Source organism: Asparagus officinalis, chromosome 1, assembly GCF_001876935.1.
Source record: "Asparagus officinalis chromosome 1, Aspof.V1, whole genome shotgun sequence".
NCBI classification, from domain to species: Eukaryota; Viridiplantae; Streptophyta; class Magnoliopsida; order Asparagales; family Asparagaceae; genus Asparagus; species Asparagus officinalis.
The window spans coordinates 14,446,876-14,462,490 of record NC_033794.1 but is presented as its reverse complement, the minus strand read 5'-3'; the positions used below and the strand labels follow the sequence as shown (position 1 = coordinate 14,462,490).

At 36.9% G+C, this 15,615-nt stretch overlaps 3 protein-coding genes across 3 annotated transcripts in view; 1 reads left to right on the top strand and 2 right to left on the bottom strand.

Moving 5' to 3' along the window:
* On the bottom strand, nt 1,072-4,208 carry LOC109851133 (60S ribosomal protein L18a). Its single transcript, XM_020421214.1, has 4 exons — nt 4,008-4,208; nt 3,796-3,911; nt 3,637-3,700; nt 1,072-1,625 (listed from the first exon to the last, which is right to left on the bottom strand). Exons 1-4 carry the CDS (start codon nt 4,020-4,022, stop codon nt 1,284-1,286), a joined length of 537 nt encoding a protein of 178 aa, XP_020276803.1. The 5' UTR covers nt 4,023-4,208; the 3' UTR covers nt 1,072-1,283.
* Nucleotides 6,592-11,303, top strand: LOC109851117 (diphthamide biosynthesis protein 1). The gene is made up of 3 exons (XM_020421213.1): nt 6,592-6,625; nt 7,628-9,028; nt 10,991-11,303. The coding sequence occupies exons 2-3, from the start codon at nt 7,678-7,680 to the stop codon at nt 11,023-11,025; spliced, it is 1,386 nt and encodes a 461-aa protein (XP_020276802.1). The 5' UTR covers nt 6,592-6,625; nt 7,628-7,677; the 3' UTR covers nt 11,026-11,303.
* The window catches only part of LOC109851105, an 8,031-nt gene continuing 4,224 nt past the window's right edge, over nt 11,809-15,615 (bottom strand). Inside the window, exons 4-9 of the mRNA XM_020421210.1 lie at nt 13,937-14,069; nt 13,767-13,843; nt 12,568-12,663; nt 12,411-12,481; nt 12,240-12,330; nt 11,809-12,145 (exon numbers count right to left, since the gene is read on the bottom strand). Of these exons, the coding sequence (XP_020276799.1) occupies nt 12,023-12,145; nt 12,240-12,330; nt 12,411-12,481; nt 12,568-12,663; nt 13,767-13,843; nt 13,937-14,069 (591 nt within the window). The 3' untranslated portion in view covers nt 11,809-12,022. The remainder of the gene's footprint in view (nt 12,146-12,239; nt 12,331-12,410; nt 12,482-12,567; nt 12,664-13,766; nt 13,844-13,936; nt 14,070-15,615) is intronic.

The following is a 15,615-nucleotide window of genomic DNA, read 5'->3' as shown; positions in this document are numbered from 1 at the left end:
AAAATAAAAGACAAAATTTTGCAAAATTAGAACCATAAACAGAATCCGAAAAAATTAAAAAAAGAAAAAAGATTTTGGATACTTACCTTGATATGATGGGTTGGACAAACAAAGGGAGTCCAATGGGAGGGTCGAAACTACCTTGACGATGGCCTTCAATGGAGATGGAGGAGAAACATGCTCAGGTGAAGCAGAAGGGGTGTTAGGCGTGAAATAAAAAAGAGCTAGGGTTTTTTGGATGTGGTAGTAGCTTTCATTTGCCCTAATTATTAGGGGCAAAACAGAAGAAAAAAAATGACAGATCCTTCCTAAAGACAAATGCTACTTAAGGTAGCTTTCCAAAAGCTACTTGCAAAAGACACAATCTCCAAAATAATTTACTCCTACTTTGTCACCAAACAGCTCTACTAGCTTATTGACCAAGTCAATAAAATACAATATCTTAGATAAGACACAATCTCTTGTTGCCAAACAGTATCTTTATCTCCATTTTCTTTTTATTATTATTAGAAAGCCTCTACTTCTAGTGTAAGACTTAGGCTCTGTTTGGCAAAACTAGCTGAAAGCTGCGAGATTATAGCTGAAAGCTGTTAAGCTAGCTAAAAGCTGTGAAATTGTAGCTGAAAGCTGTTAGCTGTGTAGCTAGCTGATTGACTAGAGCTGTTTGGCAAAAGTAGCTGTGCAACTAGCTTAAATTTGTTAAATGACTAAAAAAGACATGCAATATTATTGATATAAAATTAGAATTATTAGGGGCAAAAACGAAAGAAAAAAATTGGCAGCTCCTTCCCAAAGACAAACGCTACTTAAGGTAGCTTTCCAAAAGCTACTTGCAAAAGACACAATCTCTAAAATAATTTCCTCCTATTTTTGGTCACCAAACAGCTCTACTAGCTTATTGACCAAGTCAATAAGACACAAGCTCTTAGGTAAGACACTTTTTTTGGTTGCCAAACAGTGCCTTAATAATTTTCAAGGATCGTTTGGAGATCTCGGCATCTTAGCAAACGTTCTGGTAAGTTTTATATTCTGTAATGGAGTTGAAGACATACTGCAAATATGATAACAAACTTCTAAAAATAATGACATCCAGAGTCAATAGATTACTACCATAAAACAACCGAACCCAACATAGCGCGATAACTAATACTGTTTTCAAATCAAAGTAAAACATACTACCCAAAATCCAATACGACCAAAATAAACTTCAATCGTTCACCGCCGCAAAAAAACAAACTAACAAAAGATGGAAATTCCTCAGTAAACAATGCTAAAACGCTCTTCTACATGAAGAGATTCGGCCTGGTGGCCTTGAAGGTGGTCTTCAGCTTCCTGGTTGGCGGCCTGACTTTCTTGTAGACGAGGGGGAACTTGATCTTTGAGTCATGGAACTGCTTGGTGCTCTCCCGTTTGCAGAGCTTGGCAGGGATGGTGGCGGTTTTGATGATCTGGATGCAAGGGAACCTGACTCTGTGACGAGAGGCCATCTCAGTGTACATTTGTTCAACAGCGCCGTTCAGTGTAGTGTCACGGTACTCTTTGTACATGTTGTGGTAGCCTGTCCTGCTTTGGTATCGGAGCCAGATTCCGTAGTTGTGGATCTTGGTAGGATTCTTCTCGAATATCTGCAGGCATAAAGATTCAGTCTCAAAGACGGAAAATGAAGACTAATATGATATCCTAATTGATTACTTTGATAAGGCTAAAAATGTATATTTATAGCTATGAACCTGAATATGGACCACAAACAGAAACTAAACAAAGGAAGAACAAAAAAACACACAAAGCAAACAAAAAAAAGAGGGTCACTTCAGCAGGTAGATGGCTTGAATTGGGCATAAATTGCTAGAACTGGAACAATTTTCAGGCACAAAAAAGCAAGATTGTGCTACGACATAGTATCTACATAAGCTATTAGGATACGAGTAGCATTTAAGCATATGCTCCGTAGATTGTCAAAAAGATTAATATTGTATGGAGCACTGCAACAAGCAAGATGCTAGTAAACTACTATTTACGGAAGTGACTCTAGAGGAATCAGCTGCAACAAACCAACTTCACCAGATAGAACCAATATTAAACCGCAAATGACTACTATAATTCAAAAGAACAAAAGGAACTCAACTAGCAGATATTTAGCTACTCCTATGAAACTTAGGCAAGATCTGATCAAAGAATCAAACAAGGGTTGCAAGATTATAATCAGTTTGATCTAGACAATACTTACGCATGGATTCAAGATATAGTTAAACCTTCATCCCCACTTATTAAATGTCTGAATCCAAAATACTAAAACTTGAATTATTTCCTCATCATGAGCTTAAAACATCTATAAATGTAACAAGCTAATCTTCAACTTTTTAATGTTAGGAACTCCAACTTATCCATTGGACTCCTTCTAGAAACCATAAGCTCAGACTTGTCTACTTCAAAAAATCAAGAAAGCTTCTGTACTCAGTTTTTTTTAAATAGAAACTTAAGTAGTATTGTATGTAATTCCGTTCATTATATTCCAAAAACCAAATGATAAAGGAATATACACATAAAGAATTACAACAGATCAATATTGCTTCAAGGGAACGAGTCCATTGGGAACTGATATTATCCACAATGACCAGATTATGAAGCCATGTCTGTACCAGATGTTATTGCCTACAATTTGCAACTTCCTAAAGCACCAACTAGGAGAAGTGAAAAGGATGTGCGTATGGAGTTAGACGTAGACCTAAGAGAAATTGGTACTTGGTAAGAAAGCAATTAAAGATACCATGACAGTTGTTAACTTAAAGAGGGACACAGCTCACAACATAAAGAAATAAAAGAATAAGATTCATCTAGCAGACTCAAAAGTAAAAATAAAAAGGATAAAAGCTATGCTGTTGTTTTAATACAATATACAGCACACAAATTCCACTGATCCACCACTTCAGATATTTTTGATCTTATATTAAGACTACTTGTTATTAACACAAATCAAAACATGTACCTAAGCCTGCAATATTACATGATCAGATATTCGAGCGAAACACTTCATATGCAAAATCAACAGAGTACACTATGTTGTTTACATCTTCCAGACACACGCACTGTATAAAAAGTCAAAGGTGAAGGAACAAAACTACCAACAAAAGTTAGAATGGTGTAATAATAAAGAGCCAAATTATAGAAAAATAAAATTAACCGCAAACTAACAGCACAACATGTACTCTCGTATACAACATTGTTATGTGCTTAAAAATCTTTCGCAATACGTACACCATCACGCAAATCTTGATAAATCACAAAAAGGGGTACTACAACGATAAAAATACATCCTTTTGAGCTAAAACTTAATACTAAACACCAATACATTTCAAAATAATGATAATTTGGTACTAATAGGATTCCATTTCGATATAAATGTCCATATTCTACGCAAACTGAGGTCTTTTTCACTCTCATAAATGGAAATAACAAATGAAAGACCAAACTACACTGGGATCAAAGCAAGGGAAATGCACATTAGAACAAAACCCGTCTTAACTCAAACAAGTTAAACCCGATCGAACATCAATGAATCTAAAACACAGATCAGTCAACTCAAATCCAGGGATTAAGGGTACAGATTTTAACAAAAAAGAAAGAAAAAACACGAACCTCGTTGATGGCAAGAACCTGGCCATTGCTCTTCTTCACCTTCTTCAGCTTCCTCAGAAAATACCTAAAAAAAATAAATAGAAAACCACACAAAATATAAAGAACAAACCCCAAACGATGAAACATTTGCAGGAGGAGGACTGAAGAAGAAAATAATACCAAAACTTGGACTTGGCCCGAACTTCGTTGGTGGCCCAAAGCTTCATGCGGAAGATCTTGGGATGCTCATCGGAGGGCGTCGGAAGCGCCCTGCCCACCACCTGGTACTGATGGAACTGCCCAAAAACAACCAGATCAAATCATCATTTTGCAAATCTACCCCAAAATAAAGAAGAAGAAGAAAAGCTAGCGAATTTCTTCAATCATTTTACCCTAAAACCGCCCATCGATCGCTGTCTCCTCCTCCAGCAAGCTTCCGATGAGAGGAGAGGGTGAATGAAGGCGGCAGGCAATGGCAACCCTAGCGGAGTAAATAAACCCTGAAATTTGTTTGGGGTTTGTCTATTATACCCCTCGGCTTGGGATGGAATCACGATTTTGTTTTTGGGCTGAATAATTTCATTTTGGGCCTGTACTTGGAAATCCAGTATTCTATGGGCTTGTGGTAAACTTTACGATAACAATATGGACTGTGGACTTTCCATTTGGGGTGAAGTTATGAAATGTGGTTCTTGCAGTCCCACAACGTTTTTCTTAAATAGTTAGATGTTAAATGGATTTGGATCCTCTCCACTACAAAAAAAGTATTGGAGAGACAACTGCTTTTAATCCCAATCGTTGATTATTTAATAGACGGTTATGATACAATCTAAATCTAACACTTACCATACCCTCGTGTATTGCACTCATTCCTAATTTGCACTCAAAGAAAAAATCACAACCATTAACTAGATAATCAATGACCGTGATTATGTAGTGGTCCCTCCACTGTTTTTTTTTTGTAGTGGAGAGGATCCGAATCCATGTTAAATACGATTTCTATATAATTTTTTAATAAGGATTTCGATAACTGGATTATTATTGTATATAGATTTTCTATCTTTTCCTCTAGATAATTTTAGAGATGTCTTGAGATTGCTTTATTTCTTTTTGTTATTGCTTAAAATAAATTTGATGGTATAACTTATAGTTTATTATTAATTAATACGTACATACTATGCTAATAAAACAGCAACCTCTGGTTGCATTTTTCCACTTGTCAAATCTTAAAGTTTTTACCTATTTAATTTCTCTACTAAAAACCTCGTGACTATTTAGTTTTAGTTTCCTTTAACTATTAATTCCTATTTTTCTCATCATCGCTCTTCCTTCTATTTCATTAAAAAATTTCCCACTTGTAAAAAGGCTTTAGAGGTGAACATATTCCTTCTTCTACTTGCTCATCCTCTTCATAATTTAACTTCTAGGTCGAATTTCCTTTTTTTACAGTTTTATCTTTGGTAAGGGTTGGGTTCTTAAGGTATTTTTTTTCTATTTTATTACATCTAAAATAAATCAATTTGAACCTCATCAGTACAATATCTGGTGCATTGCATGGGTGAAAACTAGTCTGCTATTCAGAAATACTATAATTTATAGTTTGCGATTACTAGGAAACCAGCTACAATATACACATTTTCTTAAAAAAGAAAGTTTACGTAAATGGAAGCATGTTGTTTGAGTGATAGGTAAATGTGTTGAAATAATTTAAGTATTCATGAAAAAAATTTGTTAGAAACCCTTTATTTTAGAATCTTCTTCAGCTACTTACATATATCAAAATTTATTATGCATTATCATATTTGATATTTTTTATTAATGTACAGTGTGATAGATGTATTTTGTTCTCCCTCAATTAAAGAGGCTAAATAACAGTTAGATAACTTTGTTTCGCTGGCTTTAGACTTATATGCTGTCAATTGTTTTAATATATAGAAAAAAGTTGCAGCTAATAGGTGGGAGTAAAAGCTACTATATCCAGAAAAGAAAATAAAAAATAAAAGAAAAAAATTTCAATTCTTCAAAAAAATTCTAAAGAATAAAACATCTACATCAATGTTTCCTTATACGATGTGATAAAATTGTGTATATTTTGCAACAATTGCTCCTCAACCAACACTTTACTGAAAATGCATTTCGTACAATAAATTTTATTATACCATGCAAGGAAACTATTAACAAGTATCTATTGGTAAGGAGGGGCGGAAATAAACCAAATAATTAATAAATAGTTGATTATTATTCGTCTAGATATTCTATCATATTTGATGGTGCACCTCATTTACTAGTGAACGAATAGTTTTTAGTATTCAGTTCATGATTAAATAGAATTTGATGAAAGGTATAATCGCTCCAGTTGATCGTCAATTATTCGCTGGTATTTTAAATTTTAGATTGATAAATAAACTTTGTTGCAGATACCACTAAGTGCTAATTAATTTCTTTTACACATTCACTCTCTGTAAATAAAGTTAATAGGGTAATGCTTAGGGGCTGTTTGGTTATTGTTGGTAATGTTGTGTATTTATGACACAACTTGGAAAGTTGTTGTCCACCTCGTCACTTTACATTTAATGATTTACATTGTTTGGTTAGGAATCATTGTGATTCATAAAATGATACTACTTCCTTGTTTGGATTGCATTATGTAAACTTGAAAGTGATAGATGTGTGGGCCCCATTTGTAGAGAAACCCCCTCAAAGTTCAACTAAATTAACATTGATTAATGTGCTTATGATGCTATTGTCAGCTTTCGGATGAAATCACCCCAATTTAGAGGGATTTCACTTTCCGTGCCACCTAAGCATAAAGAAAGCAGATTTACCATATATTCGTATGCAACTAAACTATTGAAAGTTGATAAAGCTGCTAAAAACCCTTAATTCTGACAACATTTTCAGCTTTCATTGTACAAATCAAGCAACCAGACGACCCCTTAATGTAGACCACTTAATAGTTTGGGTCAATGTACATAATTCGTCATCGTCGTCGCTGGATCCCAAACATAAAAATCCCAAAAGAACAATTTTTCAAAATAAACCCATTTAAAAATTTGAACAATTTTTCAAAACAGCCTCATTCAGATTTTTATTTTTCAAAATCGACTGTTTTTTCTTTTATTTATCAAAACCGACCCGATTTTGTGATTAGCAGGTTAATTACTATCCTAAATAGTCGGGGTTGCCAACCCCGACTATTTAGGAGGGTGTTAAACCCTAATTAAGGCCTTTAATTAGGGTTTAACACCCTCCTAAATAGTCGGGGTTGGCAACCCCGACTATTTAGGATAGTGATTAACCTGCTAATCACAAAATCCGGTCGGTTTTGATAAATAAAAAATAAAATAGTCGATTTTGAAAAATAAAAATCTGAATGAGGCTGTTTTGAAAAATTATTCTAAAAATTTTATTGGAAAAACAGACCCACCCTCATTTTATTTACACAAATCGATCCATTTCGTGACCACGTCAGCAGCGTGGCCACGGAATGAGTCGGTTTTTTTAATTTCGTCTCTAAATAGTCGGGGTTGCCAACCCCGACTATTTTGGAGGTCCCGTCTAAAATACACGCTAAATTAGTCGGGGTTGGAAACCCCGACTTGGTCGGGGTTGGGAACCCCGACCAATTCGAAAGCCCGCTATCGAAATGGTCGGGTTTTCCAACCCCGACCATTTAGCAGAGACTTTTGCAGCAAAAGTTGGCTGTGCAAAATAAAGTGTAGAATAAAAGTAGAATAAAAGTGTCAGTGCTATGACGTATGCAAGAATAAAAGTACAGATTTCGTATATAATAATTGACTTATAAATAAAGTGGAATAAAATTAAAATAACGTGTACCGATTAATGGTCGGGGTTGACAATCCCAATTATTTAGAAACGAGATTAAAAAACCGACCCATTTTGTGGCCTCGCTACTGACGTGACCCTGAATGGGCGGTTTGTGTAAATAAAATAGGGTTGAGTCTGTTTTTTTAATAAAAACTTTAAATGTGTTTATTTTGAAAAATTGTTCAATCCCAAAACCGTCGGCGTCCTCATCGTCACTCCCGACGATCTTCGACGATGGACGAAGACAAGGACCAAGTCCCCTCCTCCTCCTCCTCCTCCATCTCCCTCCCCTCAAACCCTAACCCTAACCCTAAAACCCCCAAACCCCCACCAAAACGCTTCATCAAATCCCAAATCCCCACCTCCCTCCTCCAAAACCCCAGCCTCAACTCCGCCATCTCCCTCCTCCCCTCCAACTACTCCTTCGAGATCCACAAAACCCTCCACCGCATCGACTCCTCGTCCTCGTCCCTGATCGCCCTCCAGTTCCCCGACGGCCTCCTCATGTACTCCCTCCCCATCGCCGACATCATCCGCTCCTTCTCCTCCTCCTCCGCCGACGTCGTCCGTCCTCGCCGGAAGCCCAACTACGGCTGCTGCTGCGTCGACCGACTACGCCGCCCGCCGCCCTCGGCTGCGACCTCCTCGTTCCACTACGGCCACTCGTCGTCTCGTCCCGTAACCTCCTCAAAGATCCCGACTTTGTACGTTTTCGTCGAAATCAAAATCGACCCGGATCGGTTAATCGAATCGATCGAGTCCAATTTCCCCAAATCGAGCTCGCTGGCGATTGCGGGGACCGTTCAGTTCATCGCCGCAGTTCACGCGGCGAAGTCTGTTTTGAGTGAGGAAGGCTATGACGTTACTGTACCCCAGGCGAAGCCGCTCTCGGCTGGCGAGGTGCTCGGATGCACGGCTCCGACGATACCGAAGAGTAAAGGGGTTGACGCTTTGATATTCGTGGCGGACGGAAGATTCCATCTTGAAGCCTTCATGATTGCGAACCCTGGAGTTCCGGCTTTTCGGTATGACCCGTTTCTGGGTGTGTTGGTCTTGGAGGAGTATGATCACAAGGGGATGAAGAGGGTGAGGAAAGATGCGATTTTTAGGGCGAGGGAGGCGAAGAATTGGGGGGTTATATTGGGGACACTGGGGAGGCAAGGGAGCACTAGGGTTTTAGACAGGGTTTTGGGGTTGATGGATGATAAGGGATTGGATTATACGGTGGTTTTGATGTCGGAGATTTCTCCGGCGAGGGTGGAGCTGTTTGAGGATTCGGTGGATGCTTGGGTTCAGATTGCTTGCCCCAGGCTTTCGATTGATTGGGGCGAGGGGTTCAAGAGACCGTTGTTGACGACATTTGAGTTTGAGATCGCGATGGGGTTCGTTAAGGGTTGGTGGGAGAGGGAGAAGAGTTCAGGGGGTTGCGGTTCTTGTAGTTGTAATGGTTGCGGTTCTTGTGATGGTGGTGATATTGGAGGGGAGTATCCAATGGATTATTATGCTCAGGATGGAGGCGATTGGAATGGATCTTATGTGAAGAAGAAGGTGACTTCTAATGGAGTGAAGCTTCATAGTATTAGAGGTAAGTTTACAAGTGGAATGTTGTTTCAAGTGATGTTATATGTTTGACTTACCGATAAATTTGAATTCTATTTGCTATCTTGCTTTTAACTTGGATTGTTGATAACAAGTAGTTAGCTCATGAAACAATGAAATGACTCTTTACTCTTGAACTGATTGAAACCTTATACTTAGGTACTAAAATATTGGAAAAATGATTGTATAGTTAGTTTAGAGCAACTTTGGCACTGACAACTGGGCTTCACTAAATGGAATTTATCCTTTTTACGTGCAGTTTAGTTTATGGAAATGCTCATTCTGCAACTATATTCATACTGAGGTATTAGTGATACTAATGCAATAAACCTGAATTTCAACTTGGTTGAAATATCGAGTATATTAGCAGATTCTGTTTGTACTTGGTACAATGGTTAGTTCATTGCTCTTTGGCAAGTTCATTTAAAGCGCCAATTAGTATTTAGTGCGAACAACCTATTTTTGCAAGTTTTGATTCAAAGTGTCGAGTTAGTTCGCTACTTCTTGTCAAGTTTCATAGGGTGAAATTATAATACTCGTTTTCAGGAAATTTTGCTTGAAGGTATTAAAAAAATGAGCTTTTATGTTTAAATTCTGAGTTAAAAAGAAACTGTAGGGGATGGTACTGGACATTTTCGTAACAAGATTATCAGCATTGCATCAATGTGTAGTCAATTTACTAGTAGGAGTATGATAGCTAGAGAAATTTTAGGTATTGCAATGGTGGTTAGAGAGAGAACTTGGCAGAATGTGATGGAAAACCAACCATTTTTTAACAATTGGGAAGTCCCCTGCAGTGATATTGTGCACAAAACATGTCCATAAACGTTTAACTGAAAATTCCTCAAAACAGAGAACAGAATTGACAAAAATGAAAGCAGAATCCATTGTAAGCAGATTTAAATTTTTTCCATTGCTCATTCTGTGTTCAGCAACTTGTGTCTTTCCTTATAAACATTATATACATCCCACCATGAAGATAGGGCAGTTAAACTCGGCCTGCATTTTGTAATTTACTAAGTCTCTAATTTTGATCTTTACAAAAGCATTTCATAATTGTCCTTCGCATTTAAATCTGAAAGATACATTTAACTGAGAACATGTATGCGCTGGTGAGGTGGAGCGTTATGAATTGTAGTCAGTGAACAAATATAATTAGTTATTAAACCTCATGGAACACGGAGTGAGTATGATAGCTGTTATTTTGACAGAAGTGAGGGACCTAAAGAGAGCTGAAGGGGGAAAACAGACTAGTATAGACACTCCCAAAGATTTGGTACAAAACTTTATTGCATTTGGTTACAAAGAGAATAATCATATATCTTAATGTAGTCAATTCGATATATTGCTGTAATTGGAGTGCCCCCTGCAGATAATATGCCAGACTACATTCTACTGGATAGCAATTAAACTCTTCAACGTACCTTCTTGAATTACATCTGTTCTTTTGATTATATGTTTTATCAGTGAACAGTAGATGCACATTATCTATAGGAAGAGATTGTTGCAAAAAAACTTCTAACCGAGTCCAAGTGTAATATCAGTAATCTGGTTCTTCTGGAGTTTCCTACTCGGTATTTTAGTGGAATAGCAACAGAGCATCTTCCTTGACTTCACAATGTGGGAATATATTGGATTGGGATCCTCCACTCATCAACAGTGGCTCCTAATATTTGCTAATGCGTCTCCACCTTTCATTTTGTGCTTATCCACAAAATGAAAGGTGGAGATGCATTAGCAAATGTTAGGAGCCACTATTGATGAGTAGAGGATCCCAATCCGAGTATGAAATGCTCATGTATCTTCCAGCTTGCTCAGGTTCATATTTACTTACTAAAAATGTTGGTCTACTGCTGACTAATATACTTGTCAGGATATAGTTTTTCTTATGAAATCGAATTCAGGTATTTTATACCTTGCTCATTTTGTATCTCTCATCTTTGGCCAGGAGGGAGAGATGTGCAGAGAGAAGTGATATCATGAAAAAGATGGAGGGAGTTCCAGTTAGCTTCCTTTTCCCGCTAATTTTTGACCTGATTTTCATTTCTCTTCAAGTTTCTATATGTCATGATCAAAGATCCTGGGAGGGATATCTATAGAAGACATTCGAAAAGTTTGATTTGTGTTTAAGATGGATACAATGCATGTATCCTGGTTCTTATCAATGTCCGGAACGTAATTTATCTAGCAACTATTCTGAGAAACACCCACCATGTAATTTATTATTATTGCTAATTTCTAAAGTTGTTAATTTTCGTTGATTTTGCTCCCTGGCTGCCTGAAAATGTGTTGATGATGTATAAAATATGTCTCAAATCCTTGTGAATCTTATGATTTTGGTGGGACACGGCATTTATAGAGTGATGTGTCCAAATTCTGTTCATTTTAGTTGCAGAGAAGAACCTCGAAGAAATTCTACTTGGTAGGGAATCCATTGCTTTGTTACGTAGGACTCGTTGGTCAGGTACAGCGATAATAAAGCTCATTCTTCAAATCTAGTCAACAATTTACAAGCTCAGAAATAGAATTTTTTTTTCATTCTATAATAAGCGCAAGTCTCTATTTTCTCTAGTCTGGCAAACATTTCCACAGCAAACAACTATTTTTGGATTAATTAATTGGAGAAGGAACATATAATAATTAATAATTTCCTCCCGACACCATGTGAGAACAGCAGTATAAAACTGTTAAAAACAAAGGATAAAAAATGTAAGAGAAAAGAACCACGAAGTATAAGAAGAAAAATCGTAGATCAAAGGAGCGGACTAAGAGGAATGCTTTCAATCAATTAATGACGGAGGCTAGGTAATGATACATTATCGATATTAATCAAGAACACAAAGTCCTGAAAAAACAGGTGCTATTTATATACAACATTCTTTTGCATGCACTTCATGTGTATATATACAAAAGATATTTGAGAAGAGGATTCAGAATTTCCCATTAAAGAACAGGCCCTTATTAACCAATGCAGTAAATACTAGTGCTCGCCGTCCTCTCTCCCTGAAGAAAGTTGTCTTGCAAGCAACAGAAGCCCAACAGAAGTCAATGCCGATAATATGGTAGAGGAGAAACCAATAACAATCAGAGTTCCTCTTAGTGACTTCACAGAAAAACATTACAGAAACAATTAACATGAGAATTAACCTCAATTCAGTTGACAATGATTCAGACGTTCAGGGTAACATTTTACTCACCTTGGCAAGCTGCAAGGCATTGTCATTTGCATACTGTAATGAATTTTCTGGTATGCTTTGGATGCTTTGACTAAGCTCCCAAGATACAAATCTAGGTTCAAAATGAACAGTCAGTTGAGATAAGTGAAATCAACAGCAGAAAAGCTTCACTTTTGCGTCATTGAAATTTACCCAAAAACCACACCAATTGCAGCTCCAATATAGGCCTTTTCTCGAGTCAACTCGACTTGTAGGTCTCCAAACTAGAAATTAGAGGCTCATCAATTACTAAGCCTCACATTTCATATATGATATCATAATTTATAATTGAGTAGTAAAGACCCAATACCTTAAGTATTCTGGTTTCCTCCTTTGGCTCCTTATCCGTTGTGATTGCTGGGCTTCTAGATAGCACTTTCCCAGTCTTGATCATTGATTTGGCAATCTACAAGTAGTTCAGTTTCTGCGATAAATGCATCGCCATGTAGGAAGAAATTGATATTTGAATTATTTAGGCATAGAGTTCTCTCACTTCACTTTAGCAATCTACAGGTAGCTATGTTTCTGCCTACAAAATGCATCCCACATAGGAAAAGTTTTGACTTTCAATTATTTAGGCATACAGTTCTTTCAATTTGCTAACAAAATGACCTACATTGTTTCCAATCACCAAAAGATGAAATACCCTTCCAATGTGAACTATCAGAAGGGGAAAAAACAAAGTGCCACTGTAAGTCTAGATTATAAATTATCTTAAGAGTTTTCAACCTTCACTTTCAAGAGGATAATAAGTATCAAGATTACTTTCATGAGGATAATTAAGTATCACGATTACAAATTATCTGATTGCTAGCTTCGTCAAAGGTGTAGAACTAGTGTTCTATATTTATACATAGTAATTAAAAAATGCACGAATTGAAATAAATATGATTCCACCTTTAGCTCAGAAAGATCTATGGTGCCTGTCTCCCAGATAAAGTTGTAAAAGTTTGATAATAACATACTGATCCCTAACTTTAAAGCTTAAGAAATTACTCATAGAGATGAGTACCAATGTTCTCAAATTGTGATGAAGGTTGAGGGTTACAACTTTCCATTGTATAATCTAACATGTCTTATTCGCAAATTGAGCGCACCTATGCATGGGCTAAAATTGGGACTATTTTACGCCTTGGTACATTTTTTTGAATCTGTTTTACATGCGTAGGACAGAATTTGAACCTGGGTTTTCCATCTTAAAGTTCTTCCATTGCACCAAACCTTTAAGAGTTGTTATGAGGGTGGAAGTTAGTTTTACACTAACAAATATTCTTTAAAGCAAGATAGATAAATCTATTTAGTTTCCCACTGCATGTGTATGTGATCTAGGTATCCATAGAATTTTGGTCACACCTTAACAAGGGTTTCTTTGTAAGATTCGGTGGCTTGCATTTTCATATTTAATATTGATATGCTACTGTATACCAGCAAGAAGGAAACTAGAAGAGTAAATACACCATAAGATAATATTCATGAATTGACAATAAAAGTTTCTTTAAAAAACTGTGCCTTTTCTAGTTCTCCTTCACCATACTGTCCCATGGATTGAAATCTTCTCCCAGCAGATATCAAGCGCCTGCCAAATGCTAAAACCAGTAGAAGAAAGATAAAAAGACCAAAAATGATGATTCAGTGCACATAATATAAATAATTCACAACAGAAGTAATCTCACTCTTGCCTGATTTTATATCATCTCTCAAAGATCTATGCAAAGACGGAAGCTGGCATGTAATACTATTCGAAGTCGATGTGTCAGCCTTCTCCCATGCTCGAGATAAGTTTAATAGCATTTCCCCCAACTCTCGGCCACACTACATAACGTATACTTAACAAGTATAAATATCAAGACTGAGAAGAATTCTCTTGAACAAACATCCTCCACCTTAATACGCATGCAACTGAATGATCTACAAAAATAAATTTAAATCTTTACTGGATACAATCTATGCTTGACACAGTGCATAGAAAAGCTTTACACTGTCATATCAGATTTATTTTCTTAAGTGCACTCGTACTAAAAATTCTAATCTTCCAATCTTTAGGCACCATTTGGTTGGACCTGGGACTGGGACAGGAATTTAAAGTCCTAGGTCTTGAATCTAATCCCCTGTTTGGTAGTACGTAAGTCTAGGATTTAGGTGGGGCTAGAACTTTGGTTAAAAATCCAAAATGGGGTGAATCATATCCTTTGATCCCCTAGTATTAGCGATATCGAGATTAGGTCGTCTCTGCCACCTCTCAAAAATCCCGATCGCGATCGCTCGGCTCCCAACAATCATGATCTCTTTTGAGTCATCTCCAATCTTCTCTTCCCTCAAGCTCCACCTCCAATCTCCTCTCGAGCTCCATCTTTGATCTCCTCTCCCCTCGATCTCGAGCTCCACCTTTGATCTCCTCTCTCCTCGAGGTCTGCCTTCGATCTCCTCTCCTCTCGATCTTGAGCTCCACCTTCGACCTTCTCTCCCCCCAAGCTCTGGCTTAAATCTCCTCTCCCCTTGAGCTCGAGCTCCATCTTTGATCTTCTCTCCTCTGGAGCTGTCTTTGATCTTCTCTCCTCTGGAGCTGTCTTTGATCTCCTCTCCTGCAAGCTCCGCCAAACTCCAATCTCCACTCCTTGGATCTCCACCACGCCCAAGTCTTCAATCATTGGCTCCCAAATTTCAGCTTAGGAGAAGGTAACTTTGGGTTTTTTTAATTTACTATTTTTTCATTATTTTAATTTAGTTTCTGGGGTTTTAGCTTTTCGAAGTGATATTAGCTTGATTGGATTTGAATTTATAGCACTCATCTCATTAAAGGAGCAAACTTGCAAAGTTTATAAATTGTCCTAATTAATTTTGACTTTGTATTGAATTTATCTCAAAGTTAGGAGGAGTTTGCAGATCCTTCATTATTTATGAGAAGATACATGCATACACATGATTATTAATTTGACTCAATTGAGTTTTCTAAGTGTATTACATATGATTTGCATGAGCATTGATACAATAGGAAAGTTAAATGTATAACTTTTGACCTTCATGGTTTTACTATTGTTTGTCATTATCTTTCTCCTAATTTTCTTGTTTATTAGATATTAGCTTAACTCATCTTCTTTCTGTTATCCATGAATATTTCCCGATGATTTGCTTTATAAGTTTATCCTGAATCTACTAATTTTTATATCTCAGTGCAGCTTCATGTTCTGGGTGTTCGAGATTTTAACTGTTAAATCATCAAAGAGGTATCTTTCCTCCAAAGTTTTGATTTTTTAATATCTTCATGGCATGCTAAGTTTGACTATTGAATTTGCTCATTTTGGCTATTGACTTGCTAGTTTATTTGGTCGTATTTATTACTGTGATCATATGGCTTCTA